This window comes from Lobosporangium transversale, assembly GCF_002105155.1.
Source record: "Lobosporangium transversale strain NRRL 3116 chromosome Unknown BCR41scaffold_30, whole genome shotgun sequence".
NCBI classification, from domain to species: domain Eukaryota; kingdom Fungi; phylum Mortierellomycota; class Mortierellomycetes; order Mortierellales; family Mortierellaceae; genus Lobosporangium; species Lobosporangium transversale.
Window position 1 is genome coordinate 32,886 of NW_019029008.1, and position 18,691 is coordinate 51,576.

The 18,691-nt window shown below is 40.4% G+C and overlaps 4 protein-coding genes across 4 annotated transcripts; 2 read left to right on the forward strand and 2 right to left on the reverse strand.

Annotated features, from left to right (window-relative positions):
• Positions 1-1,897: 1,897 nt before the first annotated feature.
• BCR41DRAFT_378316 (nucleophile aminohydrolase) lies at positions 1,898-4,196 on the reverse strand (the record flags this gene model as incomplete). The annotated part of the gene is made up of 7 exons (XM_022027154.1): positions 1,898-2,019; positions 2,319-2,859; positions 3,260-3,324; positions 3,541-3,714; positions 3,845-3,862; positions 3,980-4,061; positions 4,155-4,196. 7 exons carry the CDS (start codon positions 4,194-4,196, stop codon positions 1,898-1,900), a joined length of 1,044 nt encoding a protein of 347 aa, XP_021879304.1.
• A 364-nt stretch (positions 4,197-4,560) lies between these two features.
• Positions 4,561-8,026, reverse strand: BCR41DRAFT_357439 (kinesin motor domain-domain-containing protein). The gene is made up of 5 exons (XM_022024903.1): positions 7,423-8,026; positions 7,247-7,342; positions 6,678-7,137; positions 6,049-6,590; positions 4,561-5,930 (listed from the first exon to the last, which is right to left on the reverse strand). The coding sequence occupies exons 1-5, from the start codon at positions 7,768-7,770 to the stop codon at positions 4,647-4,649; spliced, it is 2,730 nt and encodes a 909-aa protein (XP_021879305.1). The 5' UTR covers positions 7,771-8,026; the 3' UTR covers positions 4,561-4,646.
• Positions 8,027-9,333: 1,307 nt separating this feature from the next.
• BCR41DRAFT_423734 (hypothetical protein) lies at positions 9,334-10,486 on the forward strand. The gene is made up of 2 exons (XM_022030322.1): positions 9,334-9,689; positions 9,806-10,486. The coding sequence occupies exon 2, from the start codon at positions 9,816-9,818 to the stop codon at positions 10,374-10,376; it is 561 nt and encodes a 186-aa protein (XP_021879306.1). The 5' UTR covers positions 9,334-9,689; positions 9,806-9,815; the 3' UTR covers positions 10,377-10,486.
• Positions 10,487-13,132: 2,646 nt separating this feature from the next.
• BCR41DRAFT_409976 (hypothetical protein) lies at positions 13,133-13,621 on the forward strand (the record flags this gene model as incomplete). The annotated part of the gene is made up of 1 exon (XM_022029424.1): positions 13,133-13,621. One exon carries the CDS (start codon positions 13,133-13,135, stop codon positions 13,619-13,621), a length of 489 nt encoding a protein of 162 aa, XP_021879307.1.
• Positions 13,622-18,691: the final 5,070 nt, after the last annotated feature.

The following is an 18,691-nucleotide window of genomic DNA, read 5'->3' on the forward strand; positions in this document are numbered from 1 at the left end:
GATAAAGAGAAGCAAGGGAAAAAAGAAAAAAAAAAAAGTGAGAGAGCAAAAGTCAAAGTAAGATTTGAGCGTAGAAGTGATTGAAAGAGAATACAACAATGATGAACAGAGAAAATAGATTGAAGTGAAGGAAAATAGGAATGAGTTTCTTTCCGCTGAATAAATTTGTGACCATCATAAATAAAAAAATCATGGCACTCTGTTGATTGGAGCGTTTTTATGGAAAATGACGCTGCGTGGAATATTCCATCTCAGGAAAGCTACTCCAACTTCTGTCCCTTTGCCACCATTTTGGAATTATGATATTGAGTTGAAATGTAGGCAAGACAGTGCATCAAGCATACCATGCAGACAAACTCTGTTTGAACTGGGTAATAAAAGAGCACAGACCGCAGACTGAACCTAAAGTGGACACTCCAACGAATAATGTAAGCGTACAAGTGCATGGCATATACAGGAGACCAAGCCTTTGGCTCTGATAATAGAATCCCTCATCAGAGTTTATAGTGACAATGGAGCATGTGCTAAGTACATATTTTTTGATTTAAAAGGAGAAGAAAAAAAAAAAAAAAAAGGATTAGTGAGAAACCCAATAACTAGATGACCCTCAAATGGGATATCTCTTGAGTCCGATTGCTTTCGAGCGAAAAACCAGCTTAAAGTGGCGCATCCTGGGTTATATGCTCGTATGTGGACAGGCAACGAGTCGAGTACTCTTTTTATTTTTCATCCTTTTAGCTCCCTTGGCTTTGTTGTTCGACTAGTTTACTCAACCTCATCAATTTAATGTAAAAAACTTCGCGCCAAATGGTTATATTGGTTTTCTCTATTTAAGAGCTTTCAGTTCCCACTCTCCCTCTGTTCATTCGTGATTAGCTCTCTACTACATCTTTGGTACCAAACATCACCTTATTGGTATACTATATGATGTACCTCTCATGTCTAGTTTATCAAGCTCTAAGTTAAAGCCTCATTTATAGATGTGAAGCAATATTGTAAAGTACAATGTAGACCTTTGATTCTTATCTCTTTCTAGGGCACTGCAGTAGTTAAACAACTTCTCCATCTCTCAGCCGTTACATTCAGATTGATACCATCATAGTCTACAAGAGTAACAACCTAATCAGTGCCGGCCTTGCAAGCCACCCAGTTCTGATTATTATTATCATGGGCATGATTGTCCCTCCACTGCTGCATGACTATAAGCCCCTGAGGACAACAACCCAAAAAATTCTGTTAAATAAAATAGCGCAACATCGAGGGTTGCCATGACCGAGGTATGGTGTCGTAACACTAGGTACGCTCTTAACCTAGAGCATAATCCGTATTCCCGAAAGACTATACCCTATTGTCTTATCTTTTATATCATCTACTAAGGTTCGATAATACAAATGAGGAGAGGCAGAGCGCGCTGCTACTGCAGTGCGGCTTCCCTGGTCAAGACTAATGCGGCAATCCCTCAAGATCTTCTGCCACACCTTTGCGAGGCGGCGGACCAAACAGGACTGATGACAAGGCGACGATCTTTATTTCAAATCAATATTCGTAACAACTTCTAAATGTTTAAAAATTATCAGCATCACTTTTAAGCAAGAGCAGGGATGGAGGCAACTTCAATAGTTTTAATGATCGGCTTTATTTCTGTTTGGCCTTATGAGGAAGCATGAAGCTACATCATCGTTTGCCCATTTTTTTTTTAGCCTTCAGGGACACGCGTTTAATGGTCTAAAATTCTATTTTCATCTTGACTATACTCTTCAACTGGTATTCTTCTTTTCTTTCTGTTAAATCATTATATCCCTCACTTGAATACTCCGCATTCCCACTATCTCGCCTAGGAAACCCAATGAACATTCCATGGCCATACATATCTTTTCCTTCATCATACTTCTTGGCGTCATAGTCTAGATATTGCATGCTGGCGATTGGGGCTATGGATAAGGTCGGCTGATGCAAAGTCGGCGACGAAGGTAAAGGCGAAAGTGATAGTGATAGAGTCGACTGCTGCAACAGGGATGGCTTAAAGCCATTGTTTTTCAAAATTGAATCCATATTACTAACTGATACGTCTGTTTTATGAGGCGAAGAGAGACCATTATTACGAAGACCAACATTGGCATTGACAATAGTTGTCATTTCCTTTGCCTCTGCTCGTATTGGCTCTACCACAAAACCGGCTGGTCGGTTCCCTTTACTCAGTCCGATCTGCTTTTTTTCTATTGCAAGTAAGGGCGCTTCTGAGGTTTGTGCTATTACTGTTGCTGTTGATTCTATGCTTTTGAAATGGTTGTATTGCTGTTGTGCCTTTATACTGCTACATCCGTAGTAGTCATCCTTAATTGGATACATCAATACATTCATCCTTCCAGTGATGACTACTAACGTGTTTCTTGAGACCAAGCGCCAATCAGTCTCCTCAAAAGTCAATGGCTCAGATGCAATCATCACAATGTCCTCTCGCTTTACTTTGGCTGCTTCCTTGACCATCCTATAGTGCCCTGGCTTATAGCATTCGAATCTAGTCCCTGAAGAAAAATAAAGCCTTTCCGGCTCGAGGGCGGCAGACGAAGAATTGATATAGCGAGTACAAACGACAGAGACACCATCAGTCACCGCAAAATTCAGCATTGAGGGCGTGAGTCCATTGTTCGCTGTTTTTTCAATAGACTTGAACCACATGTTAAATTTCCGGATGGTGTTAAGCATGGCTTCCTTCAGAGTCTCATGGCCAAATGGTTCACATTGTCGTGGACATTGGAGCTGGCTTAAGAAGACTGCAAAGGCCCATTCTGAATCAGTGTTGCCGTTAACGCTAAGAAAGATCTCATCTGAAAGAGACTCTTGCAAACGTCGCTTGATCTGACACACACACAAACACACACAAACACACATGTATTAAAAAAAAAAAAAAAAAAAAAAAGAGGCGTTAACATGGGGCAATGACCAAGACGGTACTGGAAAAAATTAATTTTGCAGAGTATATCGTTTGCATGCGCCCTGCATGATCCTCTGTAAAGCTTCATTTTTCTCCCAACAGAAGAGAGCCAAGAATAATAGAATCTTATTTCTTCTCAAGATCATCAGTATTAAACAATAGCAAAAAATACATAACGGATTTCACCACATGTGCATAGATGGCGCAAGCTCTCTCCGGACTTGCGTGATTTTCTACTCGTACCTGCCTTTTTTTTTTTTTTTTTTTTTTTTTTAATTTTACCTCTTAGCATCGAAGTTTAATACGTTCCATTGTCTCACTTACCAAATGGAAATCGGAAACCATGCCATGGTGCATAAACATGAGTCTTCCATATTGCCATGGATGGCCTATCGAGTTATCATTGGATAGATATTAGTAATCAAGCAAATAAACACGTAATTCCGTCCTCCTTATCTCATCCTTCTCAAAGTGCGTTGAGGGAAGATAGATTAAATGTATCAACATCTATAAAATTTTATCGTCAATGTTTTTTTTCTTTTTTTTTTTTTTTTTTTTTTAAAAAAAAAAAAGATCCAAAGCCAGAGACCGTTGATTGACCTTACAGTTGCTCTCAGAGACCGAACCAGCAGCCGCAGCGCGCACATGAGCAAAGACTAAAGGACTCTTGATCTTATTCGCTAGACGGATCAAGTTCATATTGTTCCATGCTGGAGTCACAGACGTGAAGATACAAGGTGCTGCAGACCCGTCAATGGAAGATTCAGGTTCATACCATCCTAAAACCTCGGAAAAAAAAAAATGAATGATTGGATTGCGTAAACACATGTCCCCAAAGGAATTTTAAGTTAGACCTCCTGAAAAAAGTAAAAAATAAAAAAAACGGAGATTTAGTACTTTAGTACTTACCAACACCAAATCCATCGCCTTGTCGAGACCGAGAAAAAGGGGAAAAAAAAAAAAAAAAAAAAAAAAAAAAAAGTTACTAAAAAAACAAGGGAAAGGTCGATGGTTGATATTGCTCTGTTTTCGTTTTTAGTTTACCATTGATCAATCTACGGCCGTCGACCGGTCTTTTTGAATCAAAGGACTGATTGATGATAGAGTGGGCTGGTTTTGTTAAGAGCTGAAAAATGAATTAAAGTTCGTTTATTGGAATGTAGCTGATGAATGAACATGACATGACATGAGCATGAACATGAATGATGGTTCATTTTACATGAGCTAGTTGAATGGGCTGCCTGCCTTTGTAGAGCAACATCCGACATCTGGCTTGAGTATTTAATGGCATGTAGAACGAAGAATCCATATCAAATGAAGCCAGGAATATGCTTTTAAATAATTGTGTAAGAGTATTGTTCAATGAAGAAAAAAGGGATAAAAAAAAAAGAGTGAAAGAAAGAGGATTGGAAACAACTGAAGTAAAGAGAGTAGAGAAACACATACTAAGATGTAAGAAAGGTATCAGGCGACTTTTTATGAATATGAAATAACTCACTATCAGACGTTTATTTCATTGGGCGTTAGGGCAAGTAAAGGCGCAGTAGATAAAAAATAGTGCGACGCGTCTATTTCCATTGGCTTAATGTGTGATACAACAACAATGTTTTATTATAATACAATGAGTCCTCATTACAATAATAAGGTAGTGTTACAAATGCGTCATTTGTGCGGTGGGAGCCAAAAACACCTTTTGTTCCTTCTCTGCCTTTCAACGCACTCTATAAGCTCGCTTTTTGGAACGCGTGGATCTCGACTGTGGCATTATTCCAATGGACTCTTCCATTTCTTCTAGCATTACAGCATTCTTGATCCGCAATCGCCTCTTTGGCTTTTTGGCTGTTACCTCCATCGCATCATTCCCAGCAACCTTTTCGTCTAGATTAGTACTCGTATTGATAACTAGTTCTTCAGCCAAAAGAGTCTGACCTCGGTCATACTGGATCAAAGCTTCATCTTTGTCCTCATCGTCATCCCTGGCCTCGATCGTTACCTCAATGTCACCTTGATGATTCATATCATGGTTGTCCAACCCATCATCAATGGATGCCATGTATTGGTCACACGTCGCTCCGTGAAGCATTCCTGATGTATCCATTGAGTTTTGATACTCATCTACTGATGATGGTGACAAGAACTTGGAACAAACAGGGTAAGGAGACGAAACATCCACAGAAATAGTATCGATAAAATCATCATTCATAGGGTGATCCTTGACTATGTCAGGGTAGCTCTCCTCAGGATTGCTATTTGTTACTGATGATGAGTGTAAGGACGACAAAAATGATTCAGCCTGAGTACTTGACACAGATACGAGACCAAGATCGTCGCTATCATCCATATCATCCAGTATCTCGGGCATAGTGTACTCTTCAATCTGCATGTGACCATCTTGTAGAAAGCTACTTGGACTAATACTTTCAACTTCTAGTGGATCCCGAATACCTTGAGCTTGAATGCCTATGCCATGACCATCCTGCCAACATTCATGGTTATTGCCATCACCATCGATTTGCAATCCCGTCATTGAATCATCTCTTAAAAATCTTCTTGCTCTTTTGCGTGGCGGCGTACACGGGGTTTGAATAGTTTGTATAACGATGCTCTGGTCAGATTGAAGCGTTGGAAGCAAACTAATTGATGATTTATACTCAGAACAATGAGTAATGGACGGACTAGCAGGGTTTTCCTTCAGAGCCTTCAAAGGCGATTTTTCCCGCCTCTGTTGCTTCGCTGAAGTATGCGTTGAGGAATGAGGATGAGAGTCTGGACTTGTTATCTTATGGTGACCTGTATGCTCTTCGGTCCTGTGAACATTTAGACGAGATTCCGGTGCCATCGAGAAACGCAAGGTGCTTCTGGTTTCCTCATAATTATCATGACGAGGATTGACATTTACAACTACGCTGATCTTTGTTCTGTTTGATTTTTCGTTAAGAGCAGCTTGAAAGGTCTGGGTTAGTTTGCTTTGCTTATAAGGTACGGGTTGACGACTCTAATGACGAATTTGATAGCAATTTATTTTTCGGGTTAGAATTAGCATACCAATACCAATAAGCCATATTTTTCGATAGCAATAGCAAAGGAATAAGGTGTTGGTTCCAAAAACTAACCTTTACTTTTGGTTGCAGATTTGTTTTGAATACCTCCAAACACTGGCGAAGGTGCATCAGGCTACTATTGATATTGACAATTTCCCGCTGCTTTTGCAGATTACTGCTGGCCGAATGTAAACGTTCCGAACCAGCCAAGTCCACGATTGACAAACGAGATACTGATGTCTTCCCTATAGCAGCAGTTTCTGCCGCACTGTTGCCGAGCTGCGGGGTTTTGAGAACCTTGATTGTAAACACAAAGTGACTTCGAGATGGCGTTTTACTGAGTGCTACAGAAACGTGTCGTTGTGCGAGCCCAGTTTGAAGAACTAATAATGCCTCATCTAAAGTTCGAACCCGGATTTCTTTGAGTCCATGTATGTACTTCTGTCCTGTGATATCTGTTCTCAAGTCCAGTGCGGGTTTTTGGGAATTAATCGAACTGGGCACAGTTCCATTTGATGCCGCCGCCTCTCCTAGAAGATCATAAATCTTGTCCATGTATAACTCAGCATATGAGATCCAAACTGCATAAGCCATTCCGTTCGGGAGATCAACAACTATATTTGTAATAAAACTGTCATTAGCAACTCATGGACAATGAAATTTAATAATCGAAATGATTACGGTACACATCCTACACATACTATGGTCTTCAGTATCAGTTTTATCTACTTTTGGTAGATCCCTTAACTTGAAGCCGAGTTTTTTGGCGGAGTTGCGGTGTTTCTTGAACTGTGATTTGATACCATCTAGAGATTTTTGGACACCTTGTCCTCTCTCTTCAATCATCTCTACTCCTTGGTATCCAACCGGACGGTACTGGTCGGCCTCATCAGAACTTTCAACACATTGTCCAATAGAGCGAAAGATGACAGCAAGAGCTCTTGGTAGGATACCAGCCTTGCCGGGATGGTTTGATCCGATCATGGTATGGGCCTTCCCCGAGTTCCTGCCTCCGTAACCAAACAGGAGTGCGCTGAAATTGCTTTCTAGGAGTACTGATGCTATGAGTGGGAAGCATACCTCTTCAAAGACTTCAGCTTGGATTGCTGTGGGCTCAAATGCCCGAAAAAACTCATATTTCGATGGCTCCTTGAAACGGACCTAGTAACGGTGGTTTCATCACGATTAATACGAAGAGTCGACCACATCAGTCGTATGCTTACAGGAAATCAACCAATGTCTTTCATAACAATCGCCAAGCTCAACTCACATGAGGTGAAGGTGACAAGAGTACATCGCTTTTGTTCAGAACTTTTACATAGCTTTCGTGGCCTTTGCTCTCAATGGACCTTATACGTAAGAAAATCTAGGTTCAATATCATCATCGACGTCATTAATGGAAAATAAAGATACACGACGACGCTTTAACAAGATTCAAGTATTTACCTTGACTGGCTCCGAATCCGAGAGATCATGATGAAAAGAATATTGGTCTAGTAGACTATCATGTTGTAAGACAGTTGGCGAAGATGGGATAGATTCTGTTGACACCGTCGAGGCAGCAGGCGAGCTTAAAAGAGCTAAATCGCTCAAGGAGATGTGTGAGCGAGCCTCGGGCGATTGTTGGGCCAATTTCTTTTTAATAGGCGATTTGACGGAGATATTTTTGTAGAGTTTTGGTGGTGGCAGGAACAACGAGCGATGCTTTGTTCGAGATATGTTCTGATTCACGCCTCCCAGGGACGCTGAGTACCTCTCCGCCGACTGCGAAGCATTGGTGCTCGCTGCGTGCATTTTCCGCCCTGTATTTGTTCTTTCAAGAGACAAAATCCTGTCAATATGTCAAAGAAAGTTTAAGCTCTCCTTGTTGCAACCTTTCAATTATGAATCGTTTATGGTGCGAGTTGTCCAAGGCATCCTTACTGTGGCTGGTTAGGATGGCGCACCTTGTCGCGAGATACACTTCCTAATGGTTTCTGTTGTACATGCTTTGCATGCCTTCTACGGCCATCTTTGGCCATGACTTGAAAAATGTGTAAAGGAAATGGAGTTCGCGAAGAAATAAACAAAAAGAGAGAAGGCGAAGTTTAGCAGTCGTCCTTGAAACTAAATTAAGGGTTGTTGTGTCTTTTTGTTATTAGTGTTGATGTTGTCTTGGCGACTGTTCGATGGCTGTTGGTTTCCCAAACCTTTCTTGATTTAACCGTATTTAGCAGAATTAGTGAGCATCCCTTGAATAGCTGCCATCCAGAGAGGCTACTTAGAATGGACAGGATTCACTGTGTTGTTCAAAAACAATAAAACTTGGCCGTAAGTCTATTAATTCTCAAACCATGAGGCAAAAATGCCTCTGGACGCTTCAATAGGATTGTGGCGTGCTTTAGAGGCGTAGAAAAGACAGCATTGAGCAATAGAGGATATAGGATCTGTTCTTTGGAGGCAAACTTTTTGAAGCTACGCCTTTTGCTGGTAAAAACACAAATGGCTCCCGTTTTCCGCATACTTCAGCGCTTCCACAATTCAAAGGCTGTGACGTAGCCATCAAATATACACATCCCTCGCAAAAGTTCAGGTGTGATGCAAAGAGTACTGTTTAAGGGACTTAAACCATATGGAGTCTGAACAGTCGCCCTTTGGTCCACAAGTGTACCTCAGCATGTCAACATGGACCGCCACAAAACTATCTGTTGCTTTCCATTAACACCGCTATCTATGTTGTTAAAGAATGCTAAGGGTTATGTTAAGGGCAAGTCCCATGGATCGTGGCTTTTGCTCTAAGCATGATTGCAGACGCAAATTGTCAGTTGCTACTCTAGTTTTTGCTGTGATTGGCCATTTTTTGAATATTGGTAATGAACAAACACGGAGGTGCCTGGATTGTAGACAGAGTTATTGTTATAAACATTACTTTCATCTACTCAGGAGCAACGATCTGGTTTTCTTATGCCATATGTGAAAGAGAAATAATGATTTTATTGGACAAGTGCATACTTGACAGCAAGGTGAAAGCAACTAAATATCAATTGACAGTAATGAATTGTAGGGTTGTTTGCTTATTGCAATCGAAGTCAATGAATGGACTGTAGAAAAGCCAGAGAGGCAATGGTTAATGAGAACATGAGGTAGATGTTAAAATGAGCTCATTCAACAAAATGCCGTGTTTAAAAGGTTGGAACGCGCTTCCATTTTGGTACGAAGAGGATTTTAGGAGAAAAAAACTTTTTCGTGAAGAGGAATAGTCACCCTTTGCATCTTTATTAATTCAATGTTATTTGGCTGAATGAAGGTTTCAAAGCCCTTGCGTCTATTGTGGGCTAGCCCCTCTAAACGTTTTTGGTGAGAAAAGATGATGATGGGAAGAACACAATGAAGTCGGCGCAAAACAAGGTCAAGGATAGTCGGATGATCGGACCATTCGGATAAAAAAAAAAAGAAAAAGGAAAGCACGGTGCTTCAGCGCAGAAGCGTTGTTCTTGATTTGACCCAGTCTAGATACTTGCTTTGTACATGTTTTTACGCTTTGTTCAAGGAGGTGTCAAAGACAAAAAAACCTGTGAACAAATTATGCAAACAATCGTATAGCGATCAGTTCCAGATTGTGCATTCGCATTACATGTATAAATATCCTTTCACTTTCCCTGTTACCCTTTTTTTTTATTTTGCTTTTTTCTTTCTTCCTCAAACAACTACATTGTTATTCACCATCTCTTCAGGTACAAGGTGCAGCTGCCCTGTTTATTCTCATTTTTCAGATGAAAAAAAAAAAAAAAAAAAAAATTGCCACATCACCTTTTTTCATCTCATCATATCTCATCATTTTTTTTATTAGCACGTTAAGTATGTATCCTTTAGTAGGTTTCTTGGTCATGTCTCTGCTCTTCATGCTTGAACAAGCCCTTGCGGTGTCAATCCCTAATGGAAATTATCGTATCCAGCAAGGCAATCGGTATTTGAGTGCTGGAAAGTACAAGTCAGATTCAATTGCGTTCTTACTCCCCGGAGACGACGAGTGGGAACAAATCTGGAGAGTTGAAAATGAAAGCGATGGTACTGTCACCATTACCAGTCCAGACACGGGGCGTTTCCTCACACTGGGCCAAGGAATTGCGCAACCACACGCATACGTGATGTTTTCGAGATTTTGGCAGACATGGAAGCTCGAACCAGGCTCTGATAGCGGTTTATATGCTATTGCCTATCCTGGTGGCCCCGTGCACGGAAATACCCTTGCTATTGATCTTTCTCCAAATGACCGCTCCACTAATCGCCTTCACCTCGAAGTCGTTAACTCTGAATCAAGCCATGCCAAATGGAGCTTCGAGCGCATGCACGGCGATGGCAAATTATCATCATGCGGCCCTGAACGATCGCAGCCTCTCTTCCGTGTACAGAAAGTTTGATAGTTGTAGCTACTGTCAATTAGGATCTCTTCATGTAAATTTTATTTTGGCACATACCAATGGTGCGTTTTGACAATGGCAACATATATTATGAGAATAAAGTATGAGTGCACTTTCCCCAGGAAATGGGGGAATAAAGATATGTAATGCATAAAAAATCGATTAAAGGAAAACCACATTCCATTTCCCACAAGGACCACCAACCAAAAAAATGATTTTTTCTATATGCCTATAAACATGTATCTTGTACGCGTCACTTTTTATTAAATTTCGAAAATACAGTTCGACACCTAAAGGCTCTTTATGAGGCGTTCAACAAACTTAATATAATCCCCACCAAGACGTCAATGGATGACAACACGTCGTTCATAATAGACTTACGATTACCACTTCAGCCTTCCCCTTTTTCTAACCCATGAGGAGCGCAGACCAAACAATCCACATCTACATACTATCCATTCCACTAACGGCACTCTTTCAGAGACATTCACACTTCGGGTCTGTGCTTTTAGTCTCTTGGCATTGTGTGCTTCCTTTATTCTTTAGTGCTGTGCTATAATGGTGCATCTTCATATAGCTATTTAGGCTGTTGGCTATTTTTTTTTTTTTTATTTATTTGTTTTTTTCAGGTGGTTCGCCCAGCCGCCTCTTGAATGCTATTCTTGTATTAGTGTAGCCAGCTCTTGCTACGACTCTCGGTAACAGACCTTACTGGATTGAACAGTAGGAGCAGCTAATTGGCATCGGAGCCTGCTTATTCAACCTAATGGCAATTAGTCTCAGCGCGTTTCAGGCGGCAGTAAGACAAACAGGACAAAGCAAGGAAAACAAGTTTAATTTTCAAAAAAAAAAAAAAAAAAAAAAAAAAATCTTACTATTATTATGATTTTAATAATAATGTTATTATTGGCATTAGTATTATCAACATAACTCTAAGCTAATCTTTAAAAATCGATTTGGAAGTCATCAGGGTATTGTTAGCTGAAAGGCCCAATATCTACACTAAAACAGAAAACAAAGGAGCATTAGCCCTTCCCATAAGAAAATGTGGGTCCGAGGATGATATATGCACTGTGCCGCCTTCCAGCGCCTATTTCGGGTAACAAGATGTGCATGTGGCCGGCCAGTAGCGGTCAAGAGATAGAAGAAAGATGTATTTGTAATTTCTTTTTTTTTATTTTTTTATTTTGCTTCTAATAGGAGTATCAGCGACTATACGAAATGTTAAATTCATCACGTCTGCTTCTGTCTCAACTAAAGCGGTACTAAGTACCAATGACCTTGCTTCTCTCCATTCAAGTCCTTTTAACCATAAAAGACTGTAATTGGACTCGAACTACTCAAGGGTCTGATGTACGTTTAATCTACAATAGGCTATAAAATTATTTACGGAGTATACCCTATCTTCGTATAGGAATGTAATCCTCGTAGGTCGTCTTCCTGCCTTCCAGCTGTTTTCCATTGACATTCGTTTTACCTATTGCTATGCATTAGGCAACCGAACAACTTTTTGACTCTTCCATGCGATGAAAGTAAGCATTTCCGATGTATGAAAGGCAATAATTTCATTTCAATCATCCATATTAGTCAGTTCCGTTTCTTAGATATGGTAAAGCAACAAGGATATTCCTCCGGCGTTAAAAGTAGGGTGGCATTCAAAAATGTCGAAGTCTACAACGAGGCTGCTGCTCATAGAATGAATATATGGCTCTTGTCCACCACAAATGGCAGTAAGGGACATCAAAGGAATATGGGTCAGCACGAGTATCGTTAGAGCGAGCCCGAAAAAAAAAAAAAAAAAAAAAAAAAAAAGAGGAGCTGCAGCAATACGCATATCAATAATTATGTCCTTATTCCTCGTGGGCGATATGAAATGAGTATCGCAACATTTACATCTACAATACTCGAGCATACTACTCGTAATATAAATGGAATTTCAAAGCTCAACGTCGCTGTTCTGGCGTTTTTTATCTCTTTGGCCTAATAGCGTTTTTAAGTGAATTACCTGTTAGGAGTTTTTCCCAATAAGGCCACCTATTGTTATCTAAAATGTAATATTTATTTTGAGGAATAAAGCATAGAGGTTTTTGCGACCAGGGAAAGCGGTGAGAAGAGAGCGGCATCTTAAAAGGCTTGTAAGGGAAACGTCTAATTTCTTATTCTTTTGATCTTTCGTATCAACCATAACGACGTTTTTTGCCAAGGAGGGAGACATCCGAACGATCTGCAGTCTAAATAATTCGGTGGAGTAACTTAAATCAGGAAGGAAAAAAAAGGATAGATAGCAGAGGTATCCCCAAACCTTCTCATTGGTTTGGAAAATATATTGCATCTGATCTCTTTCTGCACCAATTGCTGAATTGAATCAACCTTGTGTGCACTAGGGGAGAGTACTTATCAGTGGTCGATTACGCGGGTTCATCTTAAAAAACAGGATAGGGAAGCATGAATTGGGTTGAGTGAACGTTAATGTATGGCCTATGGTAGACTGAAAGAAAAGGTGCCACTTCCTCACGCAAAAAAAGAAAAGAATGTCTACTCGACGAGATCATTTAAATATCTCCCTGTTCTCCTTTCAACTTTCCCTTCTCCAAGCATCTCCTACTCTTTTCGGAAACATTGACATCTCAGGTAGGTGCTTCCGCCTTCCAAATATTACGTACTCTGTTTGGCCTTTACTACTGTATAGTGGAACTAAAGTTTAAAACTGGTGAGTTTTGACCTTCTGGTACTTTTATTCTTTTCTTTTTTCAGTAATGGCCCGTATAGCCGTCCTATTTGCTACCTTTTTTGTCTTGCTGCAAGCGGTCCTTGCTGCTGCCCTAACCGACGGCCTCTATCGTATCAGACAAGGAAGTTTACAACTTAGTACGGAAAAAGCGAAGCCGGGATCGCCGGCGGTTTTAATGCCCGACAATGGAGATTTCGAACAAATCTGGCTCATCCAGCACTTTAAAGGTAATAGCGTCATCATTTCGAGCCTGGAGACAGGTTGTTACCTCGGGCCGCATGGCGAAGCCTACCCTAACGCTATTGTGGTCGCTGGTAAGAAGTTCCAGATATGGAAGCTCAAGAAGAATAAGGAAGAAGGCACATACAGCTTTGTCTATCCTGAGAAGTTTAACGGCGAGGATATTTTTATCGGTGTCCTGCCTCTCCCAATCGTTCCACCTCAAGTTGCTCTACAATTAGTAAAAGGACCAGGAGGTTTCCCAACCTACTGGGAGCTTGATAAGGTTGAATAGTTTAAATCTTGCAGCTCTGAGAGAAGCATTCCACACTTCGCGCTTTAAATTGAGTTGAATAAATGGTTGCTTAAAATGAAAAGATCAGGACTGCCCAGCCTTACTTTTTTTTTTTTTTTTCAGCATAAAGATGCGCTCCTTAAAAGATTGAGTGCCTTGAAGAACCGAATACGAACAAATTGTTCTTACGATGCTCCTTTACGCTATTAAGCCTTTTTTTTTTTTTTTTTGCCTCACTACTCGAGATCTAGCATCCATCAGAAGCAGCGGTTTTTGTACGCATAAGCAATGGCTCGTGGTACACGAATACATTATTTATTTATTCTACCTCTCGTTTCTGTTCACTGCTTCGAAAGTACAAAGCTTACAGTATATATTAGAAAAAGCACCTTATTTTGGTACGGCAAACATGACGTTCTGCTCAGGACTTGATGCACATGGATACATGAAATAATCAATGACTCTTAACAAACATCCATCGTTTCCTTCCTGCCTCGCCACCATAATCAACTTTATTAAGCCGCACGGACCAATGCTTGTAATGTATTACTTATTTTAAGATTCAACGTGTTAGTAGTCTTCCCTTGATCGGAATTAAGTTATTCACCACATTATCATAGCGATTGCTCCCGAAGATATGCATAGCCATTCATCCCGCGAACGACTGGCCAGAGGCTTGAGGGTCCCGCCAATCGAATCATAGTAAGCACGTCAATGGAAAGTGAGGGAGCGCAGGTTACGCAAAAAGAAATACTAATTACTCCATGGCCATGGCCAAAATCCTCTAACCCCTGTCAAGAAGATGGCGACTAAGGTATTATATAGCATCACTGTGCTGGGCAGGGATAGACTTAACAGAGCACGATGTGCTCCGTGTATGTGCATATCCCTCACAAGGCTTTCCTAAACCAAGTTCTGAGAGTCTTGTTATCCGTGATGATTGATCTTTTGCAAATAGCATCTTTTCATCGTGATTTTGCGCCTCACGGACCCCTTGGGTTATCATTTCTAAATCTAAAGCTTCCAGTAGAGGTGTACGTTACTATCTTTTTTTTGCTCTCGATACAGACGAAAACAATCGGAGTTTCCAGTTGGAGCAGGTAATAAAATAACAATGAATCAAGCGAAGTGCGTGCGTTTCCTCTATATTCCCTTAACTAATACCTGTATAATTATGTTGGGTTGCTGATAAAAAGGAGCTCCACAAAAATAATGATGGCAGCAAAGGTATAGATGAAGAGGAAGTGGATAAAAATGTCGAAGAGAGTTACAATGTTAATGGCAATGAAGGTGTTGTTAGCTACCGAGTACCAATTATGACAATTTCTCATCACTATCCCTCAATAATCAGCAATACATTAATGTACGACATTTTGGTTGTTTTACGAAGGATTGGGCACACTTGAGCAGGCTGCAACAGCATTGCGTCGCTCTATCGTACCGTTCACTGGGCATACAAGAGCCATGTGCAGTGCCAAACAAGCGTTCTTATATCGATGAAAGGCGATGGGCAAGTGGAGGTTAGATAACTATCAGAATTGAGTATATTTGATGCCTTATGTCAGAGGACATCATGAGGAGCGAAAGTGCTGCTGAAGTGCATTTCCCTAAAGTCAAGGGGACCTTTGCAACAAATATGACATCGCGAGGGATAACATAATGGACATGACGTTAGCGCCATCTTCTGTCATGTCAATGGATAACAGGGTGTTGCGATTAGCAGTCATTTCATATGGATTTTTGCTGTAATAAATTTCTTTATCTTTTTTATTTAACGAAGCTCCTTGGATCAGAATAAACATCTTTCTTTCGTTCTCGTCACTTATTAGGATCCTAGCATATTTCAGAGGCTATGACATGGCTATAGAAGATTTGCATCAAAACGGCTCCTTCAAAGAGTCGCAGGAAAGATTACGAAACATACCATTAAACATTCTTATTCGATGATTTTTACGAGGAAACAAAGGGAGAAGGCTTTATTTATGCCTTCGTCCCCCCAATGCACGTGATATTGCGCAACCTGTTCTCCTTAATAAGAAAAAAAGGTCCGATGTGAAAGTGAAAGAGGATGTCAAAAACAAAGATGAACTTTATTGGTATACAGGCTTGACTCCTTTTTATAGGGTTATAGGATCAAGTGCTAGTAACCTGCTGCGATGTGCTACTGTATAATCGCTTGGGTTATTAAACAGTACAGATGCAAACCATGTTAGAATCACAATGTCCTCCATGAATATACCCTTGCGCGATGCAGGATGCAGTGCAACAGGCATTTGCGCCGCCCCACCACTCACAAGCTTGACAGCTGGTTCTCTTCTGTAACATTGGATTCGCCATAGTGGTCGCAACCAAGAGCAGGGCGATGATGTATCCTTTCAGCATTTTAGGGAGAGTGGTGCAATGTAGGTTCTGCAGGGGTTCTTATGAGCGTTCTTGGCTTGAGCGCTGAGGAAGCGAGGCGGAAGACTCTTGTGATGGATTTTGTTACACTGCGGAGAATAGAGGGCGTTGGTACGGATTGAGCGTTGATACGGATATCCTAAAGGTGCAACCCCTTTAAATACTTTTTATGAACCTGGTGTTGAGGTGGCAACATCGAGAGACAATATCAAGGATGACAACAGCAATGGAGCATATGGAAATCAAAGGATTGTGGAAGGAGACCATGGAATGCTCGAAAAAAAAAAAATTAAGGTATGCTAGAAAAAAGTCAGGAGAAGCTGGGAACCACTGACACCTTCTTAGTCTTCTTTTGTTATTTCAGCAAAAAAGTCGCCAAGTTCATTCTGTACTGGTGGAATAAGCTGTATATTCCAATTTGGACCTCTAAGCAATCCAGGAGAGCGGCAAAATTGAGTGAGGGATGTCCAAGGCCGAGTATCAAATGTGAAAGTAGATTGGTATTCCTGTATAATGAGACGTATTTGTAATCTGTGCAGAGCATGTCCTCAGAATGTGAATTATCATACTGAAGTTCCATTCTAAAAGTGAAAACGTGCAGACCAAGTCCATGCCTAATCAAATGAAGCTCCTGTGCGAAGACTATTTTACATGCATATTCAACTTTTATTTTATTTTATATTATTTTCCTCAGCAAAGGCTCCATCTACCATATTCCTGCTTACCTTCCTTATCTCATTACAAGCGTCTCTTGCTAATGTCCTTTGTACTGGGTAGCACGGGAATGGCAAAGCCGAAAATTCCTGCTTATTTTTGAGGAATATGGAAATTTCGGCCAAGTTTGGTACATCGGATACATTGGCGATAATCAAGTTACCATTTTGAGCACAAAGACAAGCCGCTACCTCAGATTGCATGAAGATGCTTATCCCTTTGCCTATATAGTCGCTGGCAAGGGTTCATAGAAATAGAAGCTTAAGAAAAGCGAGGAAAGTAAAGGCCACTAGAGCTTTGTCTACCCGGAGCAGGTTGTATACAAGGAATGAGCTAGCAACCTCTCACCCTTCGAAAACCATCCTGTTCGTGTTTCTCTGACGCCCTAGATGGATCTTTAGGCACGACGACTCATTAGAGACTTGAGAGGATTGATTATCCTGCATTCATGCGGCTCTGAGAGATCTCTCGCTTCCACTCCCAATTGATAAAACTGGGACTAAGGATCAAGGATCTGGGTTTTCTTCGTTGATAGTCTTTATTAATAAAAACGATAGCTCATTTCCAATGTCACTCTATATAGGATCTGGAATGCCTTTTTTTACATTTGTTGTCTGGTTTCAATGCATCAATGCTTATATTATCCATATATTCCATGCCTATAATATTGAACGCTCCAAAAGCCCATATAGATAAATGCCGCCTATAATCATAATGGTTTACTCCTTTGCAAGGCCCAGCAAAATTGAGCAAATTTTTTTTCTTAATGCTATTTACGATCTGTTATTCATTATGATTGATTTTCTAGATAAATACCTCCACCGAAGCTATCAATATTTGTGCGTATAAACAATGAGTCGTGGCACACGAAGGCATTGTAGCTATATTCGTAGTGTTAGCTCACCATTTTATACGCATGCAGCACCCTGTTGCTACATATCAGATAATAGGCGGTGAGTGCCGGCTCCAAGGGAGCCCAACACAGAAACTCGCGTCCATGTCTCGACGATTGTGTTTTTGCTTGTCAGGATTGATACGATGTAGAGCTTGGATTATTAACCCAGCTGGACAATATTTAAGCATACTGCTCGAATCGCGAAGGACTGGATATCAAATTTCATCACCATTATTCTGGAGTGACTCGCTGATTATCCAGGCTTCGCATTTTTTGGTGGACTATCTGTTGTCCATATAACATTGAACTGTGTTCAAATAGTATTCTCCAATGAAGGGTAACCTTACTCCAAATATGATATTTACTTATTACAACATTATATGTATCTTCCTGGCGGTATTAAAGGGCGAAGGTAAGTGAGTGTTCTATCCATTATCAATAATTCTTTCTTGTAAGGGATATAGATGAATCCATAAGCCTGGTGTGTGCCGCGTCGTTAGGCTCAAGGGAGTTTTTTTTGATTGGCGACGGCATTTTACTTAAAAAGCACATTTGGGAAATAAAGCATCAATTGGCGATTGACGAATAAACCAACTCATGGAGGTTTGGGTGGAAATATTTTAAAAAGATCAATATGAGTATTGCGTATGATATCAAATGACAATATAGAATTGTTGCATTGAATCTTCACGGGCCCATGCGTCACAGTTGTCAAAAAAAAGCTAATTAAAACTTGGTGGTCTAAATAGAAGCAAAAGCAATATGTGAAGTAAAAAAAAAGACAATCTCCCTCATGTCACGCTCCTCATCCTTTGTGATGATCGTCCTTACTCTAAAAGAAGACTCGTAAAAAAATTATGCCGAAGATATGCTTTTTTTGTTTTTTTTTTTTTTTTAGAACGCCGCTAATATCAGAAATATCATCATCTTGGGCATTATTTTCAACTTTCAGACATTACGTGTTCTCTATAACTATTTGATGAACCATATATTCATATATTCTATTGTCGCTGAGTGTCGTTAATTTATTTTATTTTTAGTCTCCTATTTCCCTTTTAGCA

Excerpts from the sequence above, each read along its gene's own strand:
- BCR41DRAFT_357439 (XM_022024903.1), bottom strand. The coding sequence starts at position 7,770 with ATGCACGCAGCGAGCACCAATGCTTCGCAGTCGGCGGAGAGGTACTCA. Across the intron at positions 7,343-7,422 it reads CGGATTCGGAGCCAGTCAAG|ATTTTCTTACGTATAAGGTC; the intron begins GTAAATACTTGA and ends TATTGAACCTAG. Across the intron at positions 7,138-7,246 it reads TCTTGTCACCTTCACCTCAT|GTCCGTTTCAAGGAGCCATC; the intron begins GTGAGTTGAGCT and ends CACCGTTACTAG.
- BCR41DRAFT_423734 (XM_022030322.1), top strand. The coding sequence starts at position 9,816 with ATGTATCCTTTAGTAGGTTTCTTGGTCATGTCTCTGCTCTTCATGCTT.